Raw genomic sequence first — 25,717 nt, forward strand, 5'->3', positions numbered from 1 at the left:
TCTACACTCTGTTCCTATCTCACTTCTCAAATTAGTTTTTAATTGTAAACTTTTCAGAAAGAACTTCTAATCCAAAGGAACAGGGTCCTTCATGCAAAAAAACTACATTGAGACCTAATATGAGCAGACAGCCGAAACGTCACGCAAGAAACTGCTTAATTTGCTCTCATCTTTTCCGCAACGATAAGAAACTGCAGCATCATATTGCTTCCTCGCATGCACCGCGATTGATTCTCAAGACATATTTATATGCAGCAGCTGCAATTTATCGTTTTCAATTTATTATCAACTTCATCACAAGCGACAAAATCACCAGAGTTCTGTTCCAGTAGCCTAAGATGACGTTGACTTATCTATCTAGGGAGACTCTACTACTCGTCACAGTGCCCAGAAACAGTCAAGCACTTTTTACAAGACTCGGTGTTTGAATTGTCTGGAAAGAAAGGGCATAACATCAAGTTAATTGGTCTCAGCCATAAAACAGTGATCAAGAAATTGGATTTTGTTTACAACGAATTACTCTGTGCAGCTAAATTTAACACATCATTTGGTTTTGTACTTCAAAGTGTGCATAACTCTGACGAGAATCCCCGTATTCTTAAATCCCATTGTTCTCTCTGACTCAAATCTCAATTCTATTAAAACTGTGAAGTAATTATTTTCCACCAAATTTTATCATTCAGCTTCCAGATACGAAACGGAAGTTTGTTTTTGCGTTACATATGTCACTTTCATCGTATTTCTCCTGAGTTGTGTTCCGCTTGGATGCATAAAACAACCAATTTTATCAACTTTACTAAAAAAACCATAAGTTAATGTTTTGTTTCTGACTGCGAATAGAAACCCTACAAAATACAACTTGTTTACGCTCCGTGCACTGACTTACGAAATACATGGCAGCAATGAGCTACAGCAAAGTACAATGAAATCGGTGTAGACATTTCTCTCAGCGACAAGGAGAGATGAATAAAGCTTTCCAGTCATACATTATGATAATTAAAAGCTATACTTGAAGAGTTGACTAACAGATTACTCAGATTTATTCCATTTTTTTGCGACGAACAATCGAAAATGGTTGCTGAACATACTCATCGCTCCTCGATAAAAAACTCAAATACAACATCGTTTATGAGATGTGAGGACTACATCTGTTGGACAGTGGATGTAAATAAGTTTCTGAAAAAATTCTCGCGCCATGTATGCGATCAGGATTTCAACAGATCCTTCAATCTTATGAGACACATGCAAAACTGCTACAAAAATACAAACCACAAACATCCAACAAGAGCATACTAATGGAAAATATTTTTTGATCCTTTGCATGACGTTAAAATTAATGTTCCAAAAGAGCTGAGGCTCTTTTCTCATCTTATTGTATTCGATTTTGAGTCAAAAATTGCTCCCACCAACACAGTTAGAAACACAGAATTGACTACGTTGATTGGACCAGACGTTTCCATTAGCATGCCAATAGCTTCCAACCTACTTGATGACCCAGTATTCATTTACAACGACAATCTCTCAATTAATTCGTGATTTTGTATCTAGCCAGATTATTTTAGCAGAAAAGAGCGCGTTATTAATGAGAGAAAAACTGAATGCTTTCGTACTGAAATTGGAAGAGAAATATTCAGCTGTTCAAAAATTGGTTCCAGTGAGAAATAATCAAAGACTCATCAACATGGTAAATGCATTCGAGAACGAAGCATAGCCCTACGACAAGCAGGATGAATATTTTGAAAGGCATAGACTAAGAAACGAGCTCAAGTTTTTATCAAGTTTTAAACATGACAGAGAACTATTCTAGTACAATGTTTGGATACAAAAGCTCTCGGGATTGTTTAAACCTGATAGAAGAGTATCTTCTCCATCGTCTGCTAATCGAAAGACATTGCTCCCAAAGTGATTGGAATGAGTAACAAGTACATTGGAATGAATTTTCTTGTTTTGCAATTTCTGGACATTCTAAGCTTCCTGGGAGGAACTTACAACTCTGCAAAAAATTCCTCAAAGCTTATTAAGCGTGCGAAGAAGGAGACTTCGCAATGAATGGTCTGACAGTAGTGAAAAACTGATTGTACCCCAACTACTTCTTATTGATAGTATCTGGGGCAAGCTGAACAACCTCAACGTACTTGCAGTTGACTCAGACAAGTTCATGCAATTAAAAAAACAGTGGATTCGAAGAAGCGATTTTGAAGATTTTGAAAGAGCAATTTTGCAAAACATTTTGGAGAAAGAATTCAGACGTTTTGCGTCTTCGTCAGGTGGTATATTAACAATGATGTTTATTAACTTGAGTTTTTGAAAAAAATGATTAATTTTACCAATCAAAACGAGTAGACATGTTAAAATTGGGTTACACATTTCCGAATTTAGCCACTGATTTGTCCCTCCCTCAACATATACTGCCAAGACTACGACAACTACAATCAAGTGGCCAACAGGGGGACCCTCAATCCCTCAATTGTTTTTACACGTTATGCAGAAGTTCGTGAAACAAAGATCCGAGTGTGCAAAAATGTATGCAAATTTATAGTGGGCTTTGAAGCAATTCAACTTTAACCTTTTTCCATAGCAGGAGCTTATACACAACGGGAGTACAATAAAGGGACTGAAAAACTCCATCCAAAGAGTTAACTGGAGAGGCTACTTTATGACTCCGTTTGCGGAATGGGAGGAGTAGGGTTTTTGCTGTCAGCTGAGTCTGAATTTCAATCCATCTGTGGCGGGAGAAAGTAAATTAATTGAGAGTTTTTAAAACAGAGATACGAAAATTTGGGTAGATAAGGGTAAATGTATATTGAAAGTGGAACATAAATGAATGAAATATAAGTAAGAGCGAGACCAACTGCAAAAAACAAATTTTGTAATCAACGAGATTTTATAAAAGAATTTGTAATCATTGAAAATTGAGTGTGAACCATGACGTACTAATTGTGTCATTTCTATTTTTAACATCACGGGATGTCAAAGATGAGTTTTCAATGTTTAGTCACATGAGAGACAATTTATCATTGAAAACAAGGTGATACATCACTGTTATGACTTATATTGCACATGTGACTTATAGCACGTGTAGTTCGAGAAAGGAACATTTGATTGGTTCTCATCATTGTTAATTTTCTGTTTAGGAGGAAAAATAAGGACGTGGAAATCAGGCAGATCGAAGGTCTTTGATTTTTTAAGAAATACATCTGCATGTTTGGAGAAAATGTCTTCACCGTAGTGAATTATGTCACAAGATTTGGGGATTAGAAGAGATTTTTTGTCTTTCAGAGGTTGAAACCCTTGTTTTTTCGAATTCTTTCAATGGTTTGAAGTTAAGTTGTCAGAGAAAGCACTGAATTGTTAACTTTTTTCAGCTAAATTGAGGTTGTGTTGTATAGGCGCCTCTAAAGTTCTCCACCAATATTTACAAGTGTTAAGCTAGTAGACTGTATTTTTATTGTTACCCTAGTACAATCCATCTCAAAGGATAATTCGATGTTGTTATCGGTAATTACTAATTTAAGCTTCAATTCTTTGTTGTTAGGAACGTAATCTAAATGAGAATGAAGTGTTGAAAGAAGTGACAATGAAGGAATCAAAGGAATAGTCGGAGTGCCTTGCATTTATTCAGACCACTTAGCATAACTAAAACACAAAGTGATCAGAGTTTCTCGGTCCCAACTCATTTCAAAATAGATCATACAAAGTATATGTTTGCCTTAAAAACAGGAATATTGCTTTTTGAAATAGTAGAAGAATTTTTTGAAAAAAAAACATATATTAAAACATTTTTTTTCAAAAATAGAAAATTCAAAAACTGAAAAATAGAAAAACAAAAAAGTGGAAAACAAAGTAGAAAACGTGCCCAAAATGCCGAAAGTCTGCAGTGCCAGATGTTAAAATGCCAGAAGTTGCTACTTAGCCAGAAGATGAATTTCGCTGACTTTCGTCATTATAAAACTTGCGTGTTTTGTGTTTTAAGCATGGTTTAGTGACTCTGCTTCGCGATTCTCGATAAACTCCAGAAAATCTCACTGACTTCAAGCAAAGTCACTTCATCATTACTTACAAACCTTCTGTAAAATTCAATTTTTGAAATATATTTTAGTTAAAAATTGAGATTTTTCGAAAGGTTAAATTGAAAATTTTACACACAAAAACTGACCAACTCACCAATGAAAAAAAAATAGGTACATCAAATTTAATTTTTTTGTTCAAAAACTTATATATGATGAAGTGAATGAAAGCAGAAGTTCTGTAGATATATTTAATTAGGCATATAAGATTAGCTGAAAAGCATTAGAGCGGAAACTTCACAAAGCAGAGGTCATTTCCCCCCCAAATAAAATTTATAGGATCCATTGAGAGATTTCTTCATTACCATAGAGATTTCAGAACGTGTATGGCTACGGTTTTTGATACGGAAAAATACGTTATCCTAAGAATAATGGCAGAAAATTAGAATTGAGTAAATTTTTTCAATTTTGGCTAATTGTTCAGAATATGTTGATGAAGCTGGGTATTGTCTGCCCAAGTTGGTCATTTTTTGCCTAGAATTGGGTATTTATTGGAGGGAACTGGGGATTTTTTTGCAAAAAGAAATGTGTATTGTTGGCAATAATGTGGTATTTTAAGCAATAATTGGGTATTTTTTGGCGGTATTGGATATTTTTGGCAAAAATTGGACATTTTTTTAAGCAAAATTGAGTTATTTTTGGTTTAGAGTTGACTATTTTTTGCCAAGAGTTGGGTATTTTTTGGCAATAATTGGGTATTTTTGGCAATTGGATCTTTTCTGCCAAGAATTGGATATTTTTTGGCAATACTGGAATTTTTTTTCTCAAAAATTGTGTATTTTTGGCAATAATTGTGTATTTTTTGAATTGGGTATTCTTTTGAGCAAAGTGGGGTAATTCTTGGTTAGAGTTGGCTGTCTTTTGCTAAAAAATGGCAATAATTGTTTTTTTGGCATTAATTGAGCATTTTTGGCAATAATGGTGGGTGCATTTTTTAGCTAAAATGGGGTATTTTTTGGTTAGAATTAAATATTTTTTGCGAAGAATTGGGTATTTTTGGCAATAATTGGGCATTTTTTGCAAAAAGTTGGGTTTTTTGTTTCCAGGTATTGGGCATTTTTACCAGGAAATTGGTAGTTTTGGCAAAAAGGGTATTTTTTTTACAGGAATAGGGTATATTCGCAAAAAGTGGCAAAAATACCAAAATTTACTTATATCAGCAAATAATAGAGTAAATTCTTTTAAAAAGTTGATTGAATTTCCATGAAAAATATTACTTTCTTTACGTAAATGAATGAATGAATGAATGTTATAATTGTGAAACATCTGCGCGAATGAAATGTATGAAAGTAAAAACTCTGCAGTTACATTTCACTAACTAGATAAATTTATCTCTAGTGCATTAGAGCCGAAAATCACAACTGCGTTTCGCCTCGGGTAATTACGATAACTTTCCACGGTAATAATGATAAGATGACAGATCTAGTGTTCTCATTTTTCTAGGTACATCTTTGGGAATTGCAGGAAAAAAGATTATACCATATGTATAATACATAATTTCATCCTTTAATCCCCCTTTTGTGCTCATCCTGTACTACTCATAAATCACTTGCTCAGAATTTTGTGGAAAACGTTTGAAAATATATTTCAATAAACGTTTTGATGAAAAAAACAATTTTTAAATTAACGTTTGAGCATGTAATTAGCTCAAAAATTTATTGCCCAAAATTTGATTAATAAATTCATGAGACCAAAGTTAAAACACTTAAACAATCTTGACAATTAACGTATAGATCAGGATCTTGATAAAGCAACTCGAGCAAAAAATTTTCGGTTGCCTTACAAATACTTTGCAGATGTTCTCCGTAAAATTTCTAATCCTTTTTTGTTTGATTCTTATTTTGTGAGTGTTTTATCTGCATTGTCATTTATTTGGAATAGATAGAATGGTAGCAAAATAACTGGCATCACAATAGATGTATTTCAAGTGTCGAAAATCAAGTTTTCTCTAGGTAGCTTTTTAAAAAAATTGCAATCATTATAAAAACTCACACAATTTTTTCTGGGAGTTTATCTGTTTCAAAGCATGTGTACAATGAAATTTTTTGTGATTCCTTTTTGCATCAGAATTCGCTTTTTAAGCAAAAATCGGATCTAAGATGTCCCCCAGCCTTTGGGAACATTTTTTAATCATCCCCTTGGGCAAGTGCATTGTTTTTAAATAGTAAGGAGCTATATGACCAATAATTTGTAATAAGGGCCATAAAAAATTTGGGGGCTCAGAAGAATAGATCCTAAAATCCCAGAAAACTTGACACAAAAGAGAAAATCTTGTTTCCCAATTTAAAGCAAGCTGAGCATTCATTAGAAGTTTTACATTCTCGTCGACGTCATGACTTTTCATAAGTGTAACTAGAAAACACAAGATGCAGACCGAAACCTCAGAACGAGTAATTTCCCCATACGCTCTATCATACGAAAATTGGTGTAATTGCTCATCACAACAGGCATAAAAAGCTTGGATCTTTTCCGTTGGTGCCCCCAGTACGTTATGCGCCTCCCAGTTACAGAGCACGTGCCATTACATAGTAAATTACTATGTAAAAATATTGCACGTGCGTCTGGGGGGTGCAAATAATATGCGCCCACTAAGCTGGGAGGCACAAACGGAAAAGTTATCAAAACTTATGAACTGCGTTAAAAGTTATCAAAACTTATGAACAATTAAATCGAGATATTTTCAAAAACTTAAATTAAAAATTTTCCATACAAAAACTGACAAATGCAAAAACAAAAACATAAATATTGATATTTTTTGTTCAAAATCTTTTATATAATGAAGTGAATGAAAACAAATTACTGCAGACATAATTTATTAAGTATATAAGATTAGCTGAAGTGCATGAGAGTGGAAACCTCACAAAGCAGAGGTCTTTTACCACCTTTGACATTAATGGGATTACGTGAGATTTTTTCGTAACAATAAAGACTTCAGAATGTGTACGGTTGCGGTTTTTGATGCAGAAATCTAGGGTATCGTAGGAATAATGGCAGAAAATCAGAACAGTTCAGGAAAAAATTGAGTTTTTTTTTTCAATTTTGGCTAATTTGTCAGATTATGTTTATAAAACTGGGTATTGTACGCTCAAATTAATCATTTTTGGGCAAGATTTGGGTATTTTTCAAAAATTGGGTTTTTTTGCCGAAAATTGTGCATTTCAATGCAATTACTGAGTAATTTTTGCAAAGAATTGGGTATTTTTTTGGCAAGAACTGGGTAGTTTTTGGCAAAAATTGTGTATTTTGGCAATAATTGGGCGTTTTTGACGGAAAATGGGTATTTTTGGCAAGAATTGTGTATTTTTTTCGAGAAAAATGGGATATTTTTCGGCCAGAGTTGCTTATTTTTTGCCATGAATTGCAATAATGGAGTATTTTAGGCAATATTTTGGTATTTTCTGCCAAAATTGCTTATTTTTTGACATAGTTGGGTATTTTGGCAATAATTGGGTAATTTGGCAATAATTGGCTATTCTTTGCCAAGAATTGGGTTTTTTGCCAAGAAATGAGCAAGAATTGGTATTTTTTGCAATATTTGGCCAAGAATTTGGCATTTTTGACAATTGTTTTTTTAGAGGAATTGGGTATTTTAGGCAAAGAATGGCAATATTGGCAAAATTTACTTATATCAGCACAAAATTGAGTAAATTCGAATATGTTATAATGGCGAAACATTTGCGCGAATGAAATGTATGAAAGTAAAAATTCTGCAGCTACCTTTCATTATTTAGATAAGACTATCTGAAGTGCATTAGAACTCAAAATCACAACTGAATTTACCCTCGGGTACTTACGATAGGATAATTATGATAAGATGACAGGTCTATTGTTCTCACTTTTTTTAGTTACATCTTGTGAATTGGATGAAAAAAGGCTATACCTAATGTTAATACATATGTACATACTTTAATCCCCCTCTCGTGCTCACCTTGTACTACTCGTAAGGTCATTTGCTCAGCATTTTGTGGTCAACGTTCAAAAAAATGTTTCAATAAGTTTTACGTTTTGAAAAACACGTTTTTTAATGTTTTGAGAATGTAATTTGCCCCGAAATATATTGCCCAAATTTGTTCAGTACATTCTTGAGACTAAACTGAAACACTTAAATAATCTTAAGATTTAACGCATAGATCGGGATCATGACAAAGCAACTCGAGCTAAATATTCTCGATTGCCTTACATATACTTTGCAGATGTTCTCCGTTCAACTTCTAATCATTTTTGCTTGATTCTTATTTTGTGAGTGTTTATCTGCATTGTCATTTATCTTCAAATGAATAGAGCGGTAGCAAACTAACTGCCATCACATGAGGTGTATTTGAAGCGTCGAACATCAAGTTTTTTCTAGGTAGCCTATAAAAAAATTTGCTAGCATTATAAGAACTGAGACAATTTTTTCTGTTTCTTTATCTGTTTCGGAGCGTGTCTACAATAAAGTTTTCTGCGATTCTTATTTGTATTAGAATTAGTTTTGTAAACAAAAACAGGATCTATTCTGTCCCCCAAGCTTATTGGGAACATATTTTTATGACCCCCCAGGCGCAAGTGATTTATTTTTATATAGTAAGGTGCTATATAACAACACATAATTTGTAAACGAGGTCATAAAAAACACTGTGGGGGCGAATAAAAGAGAACCCAAAAAAAACCCAGAAAATCTGATACAAGCGAGAAAATCATGTTTCACAACTTAAACCAAGCTGAGAGTTCGTTATAGGTTTTACATTCTCTTCGATGTCATGAATTTTCACAAGTGTAAGTAGAAAACACAAGATGCAGACCGAAACTTCAGAACGAGTAATTTCCCCATACGCTCAATCATACAAAAATTGGTGTAATTGCTCATCACAATAGGCATACAAATCTTGGATCTTTTCCGTTTGTGCCCCCCAGTACGTTATGCGCCCCCAAGTTACAGAGCACGTGCCATTACATGGTAAATTACTATGTAAAAATTTTGCACGTGCGTGTGGGGGTGCAAATAATATGCGCCCACTAAGCTGGGGGGCACAAATGGAAAAGTTATCAAAACTTATGAACAATTAAATCGAGATATTTTCAAAAACTTAAATTAAAAATTTTCCATACAAAAATTGACAAATGCAAAAACAAAAACATAAAAATTGATATTTTTTGTTCAAAATCTTTTATATTATGAAGTGAATGCAAACAAATTTCTGCAGACATAATTTATTAAGTATATAAGATTAGCTGAAGTGCATGAGAGTGGAAACCTCACAAAGCAGAGGTCTTTTACCACCTTTGACATTAATGGGATTACGTGAGATTTTTTCGTAACAATAAAGACTTCAGAATGTGTACGGTTGCGGTTTTTGATGCAGAAATCTAGGGTATCGTAGGAATAATGGCAGAAAATCAGAACAGTTCAGGAAAAAATTGAGTTTTTTTTCAATTTTGGCTAATTTGTCAGATTATGTTTATAAAACTGGGTATTGTACGCTCAAATTGATCATTTTTGGGCATGATTTGGGTATTTTTCTGCAAAAATTGGGTTTTTGCCAAGAATTCTGCATTTCAATGCAATTATTGAGAAATTTTTGCAAAGAATTGGGTATTTTTTGGCAAGAACTGGGTAGTTTTTGGCAATAATTGTGTATTTTGGCATTAATTGGGCATTTTCGGCAATAATTGGTTATTTTTTGATGGTAAATGGGTTTTTTTGGCAAAAATTGTTTTTTTTTAGCAAAATGGGGTATTGTTTGGTCAGAGTTGCTTATTTTTTGCCATGAATTGCAATAATAGAGTATTTTTGGCAATACTTGGGAATATTCTGCAGAAATTGCGTATTTTTTGACATAGTTGGGTATTTTGGCAATAATTGGGTAATTTTAGCAATAATTGGCTATTCTTTGCCAAGAATTGGGCTTTTTTGCCAAGAAATGAGCAATAATTGGTATTTTTGGCAATATTTGGCCATGAATTTGGCATTTTTGACAATAATTGTTTTTTTAGAGGAATTGAGTATTTTAGACAAAAAATGGCAATATTGGCAAAATTTACTTATATCAGCACAAAATTGAGTAAATTCGAATAAATTATAATGGTGAAACCTTTGCGCGAATGAAATGTATGAAAGTAAAAATTCTGCAGCTACATTTCAATAATTAGATAAGACTATCTGAAGTGCATTAGAACTCAAAATCACAACTGCATTTCCCCTCGGGTACTTACAATAATTAGCCCAGAATATTTATGATAAGATGACGGGTCTATTGTTCTCACTTTTTTTAGTTACATCTTTTGAATTGGATGAAAAAAGGCTATACCTATTGTTAATACATACGTACATACTTTAATCCCCCTCTCGTGCTCACCTTGTACTACTCGTAAGGTCATTTGCTCAGCATTTTGTGGTCAACGTTCGAAAAAATGTTTCAATAAGTTTTACGTTTTGAAAAACACGTTTTTTAATGTTTTGAGAATGTAATTTGCCCCGAAATATATTGCCCAAAATTTGTTCAGTACATTCTTGAGACTAAGCTGAAACACTTAAATAATCTTAAGATTTAACGCATAGATCGGGATCATGACAAAGCAACTCGAGCTCTAAATATTCTCGATTGCCTTACATATACTTTGCAGATGTTCTCCGTTCAACTTCTAATCATTTTTGCTTGATTCTTATTTTGTGAGTGTTTATCTGCATTGTCATTTATCTTCAAATGAATAGAGCGGTAGCAAACTAACTGCCATCACATGAGGTGTATTTGAAGCGTCGAACATCAAGTTTTTTCTAGGTAGCCTATAAAAAAATTTGCTAGCATTATAAGAACTGAGACAATTTTTTCTGGGTCTTTATCTGTTTCGGAGCGTGTCTACAATAAAGTTTTATGCGATTCTTATTTGTATTAGAATTGGTTTTCTAAACAAAAACAAGATCTATTCTGTCCCCCCTAAGTTTATTGGGAAAACATATTTTTATGACCCCCAGGCGCAAGTGCTTTATTTTTATATAGTTAGGTGCTATATAACAACACATAATTTGTAAACGAGGTCATAAAAAGCACTGTTGGGGCGAAAAAAAGACCCCAAAAAACCCAGAAAATCTGATACAAGCGAGAAAATCATGTTTCACAACTTAAACCAAGCTGAGAGTTCAATAGAGGTTTTACATTCTCTTCGATGTCATGACTTTTCATAAGTGTAACTAGAGAACACAAGATGCAGACCGAAACTTCAGAACGAGTAATTACCCCATACGCTCTATCATACGAAAATTGGTGTAATTGCTAATCACAACAGGCATACAAATCTTGGATCTTTTCCGTTTGTGCCCCCCCCCCCCCCCCCCCCAGTACGTTATGCGCCCCCCAGTTACAGAGAACACACGAAATCACACGAGATGAAATCACACGAGATGCTTTTTTTCAAACGAACTATTGCGTGAAAATTTATTAAAGGAGAAAGATTCGTGTGTGAGGGAATCTTAGTGTGCATCCAGGTGAAATGGTTAAAATAAGGCAAATTTGAATTAAATTAGATTACTATCACTCATCTTATCACACAAGCTTACAACTTTAATCGGATCTAATCTGTCCCCCCTCCCTTGTGTTTTTTATGACCCCCCGTTACAAATTTTTGGATCTTTTCCGTTTGTGCCCCCCCAGCTTAGTGGGCGCATATTATTTGCACCCCCCAGACGCACGTGCCATATTTTCACATAGTGATTTACTATGTAATGGCACGTGCTCTGTAACTGGGGGGAGCATAACGTACTGGGGGGGGGCACAAACGGAAAAGATCCCAAATTTTGGGTCTTTCCCATTATAGCCCCCCCCCCCCAGCTTAGTGGGCATGTAACCTATAGCCCCCCCTCCCCAGATGAAAATTCATAACCACCTCTTTAACACAAAATCGGAAATCGATGTAGGCGAGCCACTGAAATTAATAACCACTTCTTTAACACAAAATGAGAAATCATTGTAGGCGAGCCGCCGGATGATGACATGGGCTTGCCCATTATAATTGATTTTAGTTGACTTCTCGTAACCGCATTTCAGCTGCTACAGAGATAATACGAAATGGCTCCTATGAACTTAATGAAAATTGTAGAAACCTGCAAACATAATTGGGAAACAATAGCGCTCTTTCAAGAGTATAATATAATCCCTCAAGTGAAGCATTGCCCTAACTATAACTTGATTTTTTTTTGGGGGGGGGGGCTATAATTTTCTGGGGGGGGGGGGGGGGGGCTATAATGGGAAAGACCCCAAATTTTATGTTGTTATAAAGCACGTTACTTTGTAAGAAGATAACACTAGGGGGGGGGTCATAATAGATATATACTCACTAAGCTGGGGGGAAAACAGAATAGATCCCTTTAATCTTAGGCCATGGAAAAGCCCGACAAAGTTGAGTATATAAACTTAATTTTTCGACAATTGGCCACGTAATGCTTAACAGTAATGTTCTAAAACCAAAATTTGTTCGTAGTTTTAACTCTAATCGGTTGTTTTACACAGTTAAAAATTAGTGCCACAAGACCGGGACTTTCCTGTAGAGATTTTGATCCTTAAGAACTTCTGGTCGGGGCTATTGTTATTGGTTATTGAATCAGTTTTCCTTTCCTACAAAAACACCACCCCCCCCCCCCCCACCTTCGTGTTTATATAACCTATAAGTTATAAAACCATTAAATTGAGAGGAGGCTATAACGGGAAAGACCAAAATGTGTGGTGGGATTTCGTGACCAGTATTTTTTTGTTGAAAAAAGGAAATCTGATTCAATAACCAATAACAATATCCAAAACCAGAAGTTCTCAAGGCTCAAAATCTCTACAGAAGTCCCGGTTTTGAGGAACTAATATTCAGTGTGTTTAAAACACTCACGTGCACATTTTAAGATGTCGCAAGTCTGTAGTGCCAGAAGTTGGTTACGTGACACTGCAGAAGTCACTTCAAATTCTGACTTAACATCTCGAACCGCTTACGATGAAACTACGGTATTTGGGAGTGTAAAGGTTTTTAGGGGGTTATACATTTATGCCAACTAAATTGGAGGGCTATGTTAGGAAAGTCCCTTTTGTTTTACGTACAATGTTTAACGATGGCATCGTCTGGTTCACCCTCTTGTCTGTAGTACATCTTGAATTCTGCCGCTTCTTTAGTGCATGCCTCACAGTTCTTCTCCATCAACGGGATCTTGTATTCTGCATCATCTCGTTTGATGACAAGAGTTTTTGCTTTGTCAATTTTTAGATCTATTCTGTCTGCGGTCCCCCAAAGTGTTTTTTTAATGCCCCTACTTATAAATTTTGTATTGTTATAACACAATAAGCACATTACGAATTAAAAATTAGCATGGGGGCTTAGAAGTTATGTGCCCACCAAGCTGGGGGGTGATGCAGAATAGATCCCATTTTTGTGTTTTTCCGCTTGTGCAAAGTATACAGCACAGAACAATGATGCTATTAGATGTAGGAATTTTATATTTTGCATCTTTAGAGCAGAGAAAAATTCGGCAACTTTGACTAAGTGTATCTATTTCTAGAATGGATGCCAAAATTCTTTTTGAGAAAATATGCGGTAATGGAAAAAGAAGTTGGAAGTAACTTATTTCTCGGCAAAATTTTGACTTCTGACTCTGAAGACGAGGTGATTGATGTTTGTTCTATTCTGTCGCCCAATGTTTCAAGTCAGAATTTCGAAGTGACTTCTGCAGAGTCACGTGACCATGCTTAAAACACGAAACGCGCATGTTTTAAAACGACGAAAGTCAACTGAGGTCAACTTCTGGCTAAGTAGCAACTTCTGACATTTTAACTTCTGGCACTGTAGACTTTCGGCATTTTAAAATGTGCACGTGAGCGTTTTGAATTATAAGTTGCTATATAGCGCGTTACTATATAAAATGAGGGATTTCATCCGTTTGAGTCCCCTTTTATTTTTGTACATGGTAACGTGCTATATAACAACACATAAACTGCAGATGGGCGCACAAAAATTACTGGGAGGTATAATAAACAAAATAGATTCTTAATATGTACTGGTACCTGCTCTAAACGGGGGGGGGGACATAACGTACGGGGGCACAAAAGGAAAAGATAAATAATTAAGAATAATAATAATTGTGGTTTCTGCGTAATCGCAGCGGAACAGCGCTATGCCTACAGTAGCCTGTTCTCAGCTGCCCTTTTCCTTATTATTCCCCACATTTCAGACCGATCTTTTTATGAGCAGCATTGCTCTTTTTTGGTGACTATAGCCACTTTTTTGCTTCTGAAACTTTACCGTCGTACCATCATTGCAGCCAACATTGTTCAGGCTATGGTCAACCTGAAAAGATACAATAAATGTTGGTAAACAAAGCTAGAGGTGCGTAAAAGTGGTATGCCCCCTAAGCTGCTGGTGCCGAAACAGAAAAAAACAACGGCCTCTTTCTTTGTCAACCATTCCTGAGTCGAAGTGTTACTGCCATTTAACGGAAAATAATGTAAGATAAACGGTGAATGTGGAGAATTTTGTAAGATAAGCGGTGAATGCGGTGAAATGACATAAATCAGACGGTGAATGCGGTGAAATAAAAATTATCCCCTGGTATTGGTAAAATTACAAAAATTCATCACTTTGAAAATGCTTCGAATTGTTTTTTGTCCATCGAAGTTAAGATACATTTATCAAAAGACGAACGGAAAATTTACCCACGAAAAAACATACATCTTTCTGAATCTTTTTATGTGGTGAATTTATGTTATTTCACCACCAGAGTAAGCGGTGAACTTACAGAAAATCACCACATTTCACCGCTAAAATTTGTAGTTTCACCACTAATCTTACAAATAATCAACGCGCGTGTTTTTCAGAAAGTAGAGTGAATTTGTCTTAAATTCAGAACAAATGTCATTGTTGTATGTGAGGGGTGGCGCAGTGGAAGAAAAAGTGACTGACATGCAGGAGGTGAGAGGGTCGAATCTATGTAAGGCCTTTAATTTGAAAGAGATTAAATGTGGTGAATTTTTGTAAGTTCATCGCTTACTCTGGCGGTGAAATTACAAAATTTCACTATATTTCACAGCAAAATTATGTACAAAAATTGCGGTGAAAAGAAAGCAACTGTTCACAGCTTATCTTTTTGATTTTTCTGATTTTTTCCCGACCCAGGTTTTGCTGATGTTCTTATTTTTAACGTCTGTTAAAATTGACGATCTTGGGATTTCCGTTCTTTTTTTGACGGTAAGAATACCATAACTTTGCACACTTTTTGGAGCTTGATGACTCACCATCTATAATCGTAACACTCATGAGACTGCGCATACTAACAGAATTTTTGTTGAGTAATGAGTTGTATGAAAAAATTAGGATATTATTTGCCCCATCTTTAATGTGTTGGATCCATTATCCCTGCCAGTGCTTTAGAAGACAAAACTAACAAAAATTGTGTTGTTGCATGGCATACTACAATATTGAATTGAGTTTTGTCACATCAAAACACAGGAATTGGAGTAAAAAAATTGGGGTTTTGTGGAGTGAAGTCTAAGTGTTTTTAGGCTTTTCTAATTTCTAAGAATGCGATTCGTTTTGAGAAGCAATTTTTATGTGTGAAGGGCTCTTCACCTGGGGAGCTGGGAAGAGTCGAAGCAGAATAGATCAAACAGATTGGACATTGCAACGGCTGCTCTCATATCAAAGGCAAGAAAAACTTTGAACTGCCCAGTTCGTTTGAGCGGTTTCAAATCTGTCTCATTATTGTGTTTTCGCTGTTAAAATTTGAGAACTGTTTTATCCGCAATCCTGTAGATTACCGGTGCATTACTTGTTGCTCGATTAGTCTCAATAACAAATCATTCAGTTTTGCTGTATAACAAATTACTTCGCTTGAAGTAATCATATAACTAAAAAACAATTAGTTGCAAAGTTATGAGTTTTTAAAGTTTTCGCTTAAACTGCAGAGGCAATGTATGATAAAAGAATTTGAACACAATTTGAACTATATTAATGGGCCTGGCTTTTGTTTTTTATGCCCAATCTTAATACATGGGTAAAATACAAAGCCTGGTGTTTCTTGGTTACCAAGATCTCAGATTTACCAATCAAGAAACTAGAGTCAGCGCATGCAATTGGTATAGGAATGAAACAAGAACGAATATTCTATCTGCTCTGAAACCGAATTTATTAGAACTTCGTTCTGCAATTTGAGAATTTCAAGATCAATTCTATTTGCAATAAGTGTGAGTAGAGTTAGCCTTTACAATCACAATTATTGATCTAAAAAAACAAGACACAAAAACAAGTAATATAGCGTTCAAGTAGCGTGCCTCAAGACGCACTGTATGTCAATTTTAATTAACCAAAAATGCGGATTTCAACTGATTGTTGGTAGCTTTTCAAGCTTCTTTTATGCCGATAGTGACGTGGGTTTACATATGAAAACTGCATATCTGATTGGTTGTGGATAAAGTTGTCGACAGAATGAATGCAGTTTTCCATAAGCTCATCTCTTTAGTGTAAATTTGAGGTCATGGGAAGTTTGTTAATCATGAAGAGGTTTTGTCAAATCTGTATCAACAACAGTTTGGTTCTCAAACCAACCACAAAGAATCTAATGCAATATTGTTAAATCGTAATATTGTTTTGCTGGTGTTGAGATGGTACGGGTCTGAGTTTCAGTTTATGTACGTTGATTGCGTACTAAAAATACTTACTGAATATAAAAGTTGAGCAAAGTGAACAATTTCATATGACTTCGATCGAATTTAGCATTAAAAATTGGTTGTCATGTTATGCTAGCTTCACTGCTTGAAATGGCTTTGAAGCGCTATTCTTTTGGTTGTTGAGTTAGTAAGCTCAGCCACCACATTGCCGGCCCTGTGTTCCATCACGAAAATTTCTCTTCCAGGTAGTACTGGTGCGAGTTTCACTAGTGGTCTCTTGGAAACACCGTTGTTCGTTCGAACTATCGCTGATCGAATCACACCCTCAGACCAATCGTTGGTCTCCGTAACTTTACTTGGATTATAATATTCACGCTGATCGCTGTCTTCGATCAACCAAGCAAGATAGCCTACTTTAAGGGTTTCGTTCGCGTAGATAGCCCTGTTTGCCGGTTATTCAACGTTGGCGGATGTTCTTTACCTGTCCCAAAAGAGATTTGCATAGTCTTAAGTTTGTCGAAAGAGTTTTCGATGATCGACAAACTCTTCTGCGCATGGTAGATCGGGTAAGAAAACGTTCTTGCTGCTAAGCAAGAAATGATTGGTGGTCAACGCTTTGAAGTCATTAACGTCTGAACTGAATGGAGTCAACGGCCTTGCAGTCGCTATCTGCTCCTACATTAAACATCGTTGTCCAAAGAACGTTCTCTGTGACTGATCTGTTACCCAACACTGCATAAATTGCTTTCTTGCAACTTCTGACCAGCCTTTCTCATACTCCACAAAAGTCAGGTGCTACGGGTGGGTTGAACTTCCATCTGATTCCTCCTTGAATTGGATGCTCTTCGATCCCGTCTTTGCTCCATATCGCAACGTACTCTGCAAACTCTCTTTCAGTTCCAAATAAGTGGGTCTCGTTGTCAATGATGATTGTACTCAGTTTGCCTCTGAGTGCAAAAAATCTCATAAGTGCTTTGAGACAACTATCGGTGACCAACTTTGGTACTAATTCTATATGCATCACTCTCATAGTTAGACAAGTGAGAAGACAACACCTTCGCTTTTCGCTTTGTTTTTTTCGCCCGATCTTCACAGTGAAAGGGCCAAAGTAGTTAACTCCAACGTTTGTAAAGGCTGTTGAAGTATCTAACCGCTCTTCTCGTAGATCGGCCCTTACTGGTGCTATCGGATTAGCTCTGCTTTTTCTGCAGGTAGAGAACTTCTTCTTGATTGATCTCAAAAAATTTCGTATGCTTAGGATCCACATCTTCTGCTGAATAGGGTTCCTTACATGCTCAGTGCCTTCGTGTTGATTGTCCTTGTGCTCGTTTAGCAAGAGTGATTCAAACACATGATGTTTCCAATGTAGCGAAATTGGATGCTTTGCATTGAAGTTCAATTGACTTCTGCCTATTTCACCTTCGGCGCGAAAAAGTTTTTCTTCATCTAGGAAGGCTGCATATATTTTAGGATTTTGCTGCCTGGTGGAAATTCCTTTTCAGCTTTCAGAGATTTCGACTCTTCACCAAACTGTTCTTGCTGTAATTACTTGAATACGATTGCTTTGCTTTTCCTCTTTCTTCAAAGCTGACTACAAAAGTAGTTGGTTTGTATTTGCTCAAATCTTGCTGGACGTATGCCATTGTATTCACTAGTCAGCTAAAGTTACTGAATCGTTCCCGCTGAAAAACCGCTTTCTTTTCTTCAGTTTGTATCATGAAGACTGATGAAGGTATATTCTCTTCATCCGAGGGAACTATTAGGTTCACCCCTTGCTCTCTTCAATCAGTTTCTAGTTGCCTAAACCAGGCCGTCCCAGTGAGCTTCTCGCTTCTCTTGAGTTCCTCAATATTGATCGCTCTGGTACCACTGTCCGCTGGGTTGTTGAGAATGCTCAAATGTTTCCACTGTTAGACAATCGTTGTATCAAATATCTCAGCTACTCAATCGGCCAAAAACACTTGTTGCATAAGATCGGAACTGTGTATCCACTGCAAAGCCGTAGTTGAGTCTGACCAAAAACTGCTACTATTTATGTTCTTTTCGTGTTCCTTGACTATCTGTTCTTTCAACCTCACTGCCATTACTGCCGCTCGTAGTTCCAATCGTAGTTTTGATAGAAGTCTCATTGGAGCAACTCTGCATTTTCTATCTACAGATGCTAAGTCAGCTGAGTATTATTTGGTTGCAAACCTAGATAGGCTACGGCACAAATTGTGTCTTCAAAAGCGTCAGCAAAGAAATGAAATTCTTTTTGATCTCACGCTGTTTTAAAGTTTCACCTATCGATTATTGTTTCAGCTGCACTTGGTATTTGTTCCTTTTATTTCAAGAATTTGGCTTCCTCACCAGGTTCCACTTCTTTGTCCCAATGTTGCCCAAGCATAGCCCAGAGGTCTTTCAGATGTCGCCTCACGTTAACATTGAACGGAGCGAACAACTCGATTGGGACAGATACTGAAAAAACCAGAGACATAATCTTCCTCTGGGTTATAGGTGTTTCACGTTTTTTATTTGTACTTCTGCACAATTGGAGACTATCATCAGTTACGGTCCCATGCAGTCCTAGTTACGAAGATCCTTCTGTATGATGTTCCATTTTGACTTGCTTTGTGTTGCTGATTGATATCAAGTCTTCCAGGGTACTCCGGTAACGCCATCGTTGTTGTCTAATCACTTCTTCAATTCAATTCCATTTTGTGAGAAAAGAATCTGTGATTGATTGAAGTTTTCAATTGCTTCCTCAGGGGTTTCTACCGATTTGAAGAAATCGTCCGTGCTCTGTATTGCATTTGCTGCAATTGGATACTCTTCTTCGTTGTCCAGGCCGACTTGCTTGAGGTCATAGTTTGCACAAGTTAGAGAACACTTAGCTCCAAATCCATGACGTTGATATTGATATATCTGAACAGGTTCGTTATTCCTGGAACGCCATAGAAACCTCAAGCCACTTCTATCCTGCTTGGGATTTGCACTTGTAGAGACATCGATTCGATGTCAGCTGTCAGGGCTATTGGTCCTTCACGGAATCTGAATATTGTTCCAATCAACCCGTGTAGCAGATCAGGTCCTGCTAATAGCTTATTGTTTAAGCCTACTTCTTTGTATTTTCATGCAGCATTGCAAACACGTCATATTTTGATCGGCTTGTTCGTGTTTAGCACTGGATAGTGAGGCAACAGATTTCCCACTTCGTACCGCTCGCCCTTGAATTTTGTTGTACATTCAAGCATTTTTTGTGCCTGCAGTGCCTTATTTGATTGACAGACAATGTTGATTTTGGAAGCATAGGTTTCTAAGTCCGACCATGTTTAGATATTCTCAGACACTTTCACATCTTCAGTGGTGGCGAAATGACAAACATATTGTCTTCTTTTGCCCATCATCGGTCCACTGACTACCCATCCCAGCTCTGTTAGAACGGCAAGAGGTTCACTTCCTTTTCCTATCTTGTAGTCCAGTGGGCGTTGTAGTTCATAAGCATCTTGACACGAATGATGCCAACTTTCATCAAATTGAAGCTTTTGTGGGGTGAAGCCCTTAATTGATTGATGCTCTGCCTCAGTTTGTTGTAGTTGTAGTTTGTGTTTCCCAGAAAGATTGACGGGTGGGCAAATGCTTCGATTAAAAGCACCTTTGAATGTAGTTCATTTATTTTGAGAGCAACCTTTTCTGTCTTCAGATCCTTTGTTCCTTGTTCCGTGTCTGCCAGCTATGTTGAGCGTCACATCGGTGCCTTGGGTTCGTAACTTCTGTTGCACATTTTGATCGATGAATGAATTCGTTGATCAACTATCGAGGAAAGCAAATCTGCTCAGCCTAATGCCACCGCTCTGTATTGAGACAGGAGCTAACTGAAGAAAACTCGTAACTTTGTTACTCTGATTGCTTGTTGCTGCGCTTACGTTGACTGCGTGGTTGCCATTGTCCATTTGGTTTTCTGATTGTAGCAATCAGTTGTGCTTCTTGATGCATCCATTGATGCCGCACGCATTTACGTTGCAATTTTTGATTGCATGTCCTTTGCATATACGTTCGAAACACAAGCGTTGCTTACTCACTGCTGCGCACCGATCATTCACACTCATGTTCCTGAATAATGGTCAATTCTAAATTTTACAAGTGTCATCAAATAGCGGCCAGTGATCAATTTATATTTGCTTCGTCTCTTTCACATTCGAACCAGCACTGACGATCGATGTTTTCGAGAACCGTTTATCTCTGTTTGTGCTTCTTCGGCCTTTTTCTCTTCAGTCTCCCTTGAAAGCTGAAACCCTTCAAGCACAAAAGCCATCCTACTAAGCCATTTTTTGAAAGATCAGATCATGCCATTCTTCATCTTTATCATTAACGTAGAACCACCACTTCTCTTTGAGAACTCGATGTAGTTTATCTACTGCCAAATGCAGTCTTGAGCTTGATTGCAGATTTCCAATTTGATTGTACTTCTTGAGCCTATTCACAAAGTTTGCAACAATAGCTGAGAAACTGATCAAAATTGATGAGTCGTGAGGTTTCAGCTGACTTGCTTTGCGAAGACTCTCAAGTTGTGCATCATTGATCACATGAGGCCTTCCAAAGTTCCTTTCTAGAATGCTCCAGGCATTGCCATAGAACTGTCTTGAATAGCCTATTCCCGAGATTGCTGACCTTGCCTTGCCTGTCAGTAGAATCTTCAGATGGCTCATCTTTTCCGAGTCTGGTATTGGTCTTTGGTACACTGTGACGATGAACATACTAGACCACTCCGGCCTTTCCAGAGGGTTTCCATCGAAATTATTCAACTTCTGCTTTGGTAGCTCACGCTTGGTTTCCAGTAGTAGAAGGTGTTTGGTTTCCAGTTCTTTCAACTGCATTTCCAGTTCTAGCTTTCTCTGTTCGAACCGTGGCTGTTCTAGTTGCATTTTTGTTTCGAAATTGATAACGAATATCTTCATCTTTTCTTCACGTTTTTTGCTTTGCTGAAAATGTTTTCGAAACATTCTCCGTACCTTGACCGCTTGCCGTTGCTCCATTTTGTACTGTTTAAGCAACTGGGTTTTCTGTTGGGTAGTTTTTGTTACTCTCGCTGTCACCAATGCTTGGGTTGCGTTGCTCTGCTCTGCATTCATTGCTGGTTGCGTGCTTTTGTTCATATATGCAAGCCATTGATAGTCCAAATTTGATGTGCACTACCTTGTTTCTGTCAGATGTTCTTCAACAAAATTTGCTCGACAGGTCACAAGCTTGTTTTGACGCTGCAGTTGCTTGGGTATTTCTCCCTCTAGAAGAAAAACAGTCTATTGGTAGAGGATATTTAGTTTGTTGGGTCGATCCGAATCTTCAATTATTTTGCAGCCAAGACTTGTTTTTGGTGTTAACTTCTTCCATATTTTCTTGGAGCTTCTTGTCGCGTCTGTGAGTTGTTGAATGAAGCTCTTCTCTGCTTGTTGTCCTTGAATTGCCTGGTTGCTGTTTGTTTTGCTTTGCTTATTTCCTTTGAGCAGTGTTTTCACTTCAAATTTTCGTATTGAATTGCACTCCTCTTGCTGTTGATTTGTTTGATTTTATTTGGTCGCTGTCTTCGGATTGGACAGCAGTTTGCCTTCCACTGTCCGGTTGGGCAAACCAAAAGCAACGGCTGCTCTCCTATCAAAGGCAAGGAAAAGATTGGACAGCAGTTAAACTTCCACTGTCATGTTCGTCGAATCACATGCAACGGTTGCTCTCCTATCAAAAGCAAGGAAAACTTTACAACGCCCAGTTCGTTTCAGCGGTTTCAAATCTGTCCCGATATTGTCTTTTTGCAGTTACTTTTTGCGCACCACTTTTTCCACTATACTGTAAGTTACCGTTGCACTGTTGCATTACTTGTTGCTCAATTAGTCTGAATAACGAATCATTCAGCTTTGCTGTATAAGAAGTTATCTCGCTTGACCCAATCAAATAACTAAAAATTTCAAATTACAGATTAGCTGCAAAATTATGATTTTCTAATGTTATCACCTAAAATGCAAATGCTAGGAACAAAATAATCTGTGATCATATACACGCTTGGTAGGCCCACTTTTTGATAAATCAATAGTGCATACAACTTGAAATTTTTTGATGGGCCTGGTTTTCTTATTTTATACCCAATCTTAAAACATAGGTACAAAACAAAGTTTTGCTTTTCTTTGTAATCAAAATCTCAGATTTTACCAATCAAGAAACTAAGTTCAGCCTAGGCAATTGGTAATTGCATGAAACAAGATCGGACGGTCTATCTGCTCTATAACTCAACTTATTAGAACTTGATGCCGCAACGTGAAAATTTTTGAGAATTTCAAAGTGAGTTCTATTTTCAATAAGGCGAAGTAAAGTTAGGCTGTACAATCACAAAAATTGACCTAAGGAAACACGACAGAGTAACAAAAAATATACTGCTCAAGCAGCGTGCTTCATTACGGAATGTAGGTCAGTTTAAAATAACCAAAACTGCGAGATTCTGCTGAGTTTTGATAGTTTTTCCAGCTTCTTTTATGCTTAGGGTCACGTGAGTTTACATGTCGAAATGGCATCTCTGATTGGTTGGAGATAAAATTGTCAACAGAATGTGAACAGACTTCCATTACCTCACTTTTTCAGAAAAAATTTGATGTTGTGTCAAGTCTATTAACCATGTAGAAAATTTGTGGAATCGTCTGTATCAAAAACAGGTTGATACGCAAACCAATATCAAAGAATCTGATGCAATATTGTTAAATCGTAAAACTGTTTTGCTGGTGTTGAAATAGTTCGGGTCTGAGTTTCACTTCATGTATATTGATTGCGTACTAATATTAGTTACCTAATATAAAGTTTGAACATAGTGAACAAATCCATATGACTTCGGTAGAAAGTAGCATTAAACTTTGCTTGTAATGCTATTCTAACTTCACTGCTTGAAACGCCCTTGAAGTGCAATTCGTTTTGGTTGTTGAGTTTGTAAGCTCAGCCACCACAGACATGGTACGATCTAAATTACAACATAACATTCAAACCTACGGTTAAAAAAACATTAGAGCTATTCTGTTTGGTAAACACAAAAATGGAGAAATTTTATGTGCATTTCAAGATGCAATAATACAAGAAGTATTCTCGAGTTCGATTTTCTTCTTAATTACTTTCAATTGTTGTTTTAGGTACTAGATAAGATAACTTTTGCGCTAATATTCATACTTTAATTGTAGTAATTGAGCCTTTCGTTTTATTATTCTGAGAATCATGATCCATTAATTTATAAATTTAAATCGGGTGAAATGATTGACGTGTGGAAATGTTTTATTCATCCCTCATTCATTTCTCCCCGATTGTTCATCTCCTTAAATGGGACCAATGAAAATTGATCGGCACCTAATTGTCTGGAATTATAGAAATCTTAAAATTGAGGTGCATAAAGCAGGCGTTAAATGAGAGGTTGAAAAATTGGGGTTAAAATTATAGTGTTATAAATCCTAGGGGGTTAAAAGAATAGTGTTGAAGAACAGGCCACACTTACTATGTTTAAGATGGCCGATGTACCTGGGAGCCTGCAAGTTAGATGCTGACCGTATATAGAGTAGGTCCAAAAATATTGCTTTTAATAAATCAAAGAACCTGTCGCATTTAACCATTAAACGCATTCAGGGTTTTCCCATTTGAGACCTATCTTCCCTAAAATTATAGCCCTAATGTAGTTTATTTAGGATGAGAGTGGTATACGTTTTATACCAACTAATACGGGAGGCTACAATGGTAATTAACAACGCATTCACCTGCAATACTGCTTCTACGATGGTAAGATTGTTTCAGGTCTTTTAAAACGATAACTCTGGTTTGTTTGGAGTTAAGAAAAATCCGTCATTAGCTGAAAATCGCATATAGGATTAGGTAAGCAAGCCCAACTTTTACAGTTTGACTAGATTGTTTCATCGAGCATTACTGGAAACATCTTTCTCCCATCATATCTTTTCATTTCAGTGATCCTGTAACGAACAGCCCTCCCAATTTGACGTGAGGGTGACAACATTTTTCCTCAAATATTAGTGAATTTGATACCTTTGTCCAAATTTTAAATAAATTATTCTCCATGTTTTTATAACATTTGAAGCAACATCGATAACTTCTTTTGTTCCAAGTTTTGCCGGTGCTTTTTTTTTAACTTAACAAATGGTTTCGGAGATATTTTCTCATGATATTTTCTCATTTTCTTTTTATAACATTATTATGTTTTCAGTGTTTACTAATTTGGTTTAACGGATCAAAAAAATCTGCATATTTTTTTATGTGGTGCTGTTCAGTTCTTTTGTTCATTTTTTACGATTCATCTCACGCACTGTCCTTCTACCTTTTTCTGAGTTGTGTTTACAGAAAACCTTAAGATTTCAAAATAGGAAAAACTGTCAAATCTTGGAGCTATGTTTTTGCCGCAGTCTCTAAGTCAACTTCAACGCCTTAAACTTTTACATTGTACGTAATTTGCTAGTAAGTCGTAGATCCGAAGAAAGAAAGAGTCTTACCGGATTTAATCAGGTCAATGGTTTCCGTTAGTTACATTGTTTCCCGATGGCTACTACTGGTTAAATTTGTCAGCTTTCTTCTTGAGTTTCTGTATATTTGGTCTTCTTTACAGTTCAAGCGCACACAATCCATAGTGGTTTCAATTAATTTAAAACTTAATTGTTTCGATTCGTATATATTTCTATCAAAACCAAAAAAACACCAAAATTTGTTATCAAGTGTCTTGAAAACTTTTTGCTCATTGTTTTTTTTCTCCAGACATGAACAGAGATTTCTATAGCAGTGAACTGGTTTTTTTGTTATTATGTTCTGTTCGTTGTGACCATTTTAAGTAAGAAAAAATTTTTAATGCGTTGTTAATGTAAATTTTGCTGCTTTTTTCATAATTTTGAGAATATTAATTAGTTTTTGTTTCGTTTTCATTGATCGACGGCGAATGAATGTTAATAGTTTTTCCATTTTTTCTGTCTGTTTTCGGAACTATCGGATATTGTTTTAGGAATCGTGAGATATGTTACAGATTTTTCATTTTTGTATTTT

The 25,717-nt window shown here is 36.3% G+C and overlaps 1 protein-coding gene across 1 annotated transcript in view; it reads right to left on the reverse strand.

Moving 5' to 3' along the window:
- Positions 1-25,717, reverse strand: part of LOC142336564 (uncharacterized) — a 41,174-nt gene that overhangs the window by 1,929 nt on the left and 13,528 nt on the right. The window contains exons 2-3 of the mRNA XM_075385473.1: positions 19,028-19,135; positions 13,124-13,297 (exon numbers count right to left, since the gene is read on the reverse strand). Of these exons, the coding sequence (XP_075241588.1) occupies positions 13,124-13,297; positions 19,028-19,135 (282 nt within the window). The remainder of the gene's footprint in view (positions 1-13,123; positions 13,298-19,027; positions 19,136-25,717) is intronic.

This window comes from Convolutriloba macropyga, chromosome 3 (assembly GCF_964194025.1).
Source record: "Convolutriloba macropyga chromosome 3, txConMacr16.3, whole genome shotgun sequence".
NCBI classification, from domain to species: Eukaryota; Metazoa; Xenacoelomorpha; order Acoela; family Convolutidae; genus Convolutriloba; species Convolutriloba macropyga.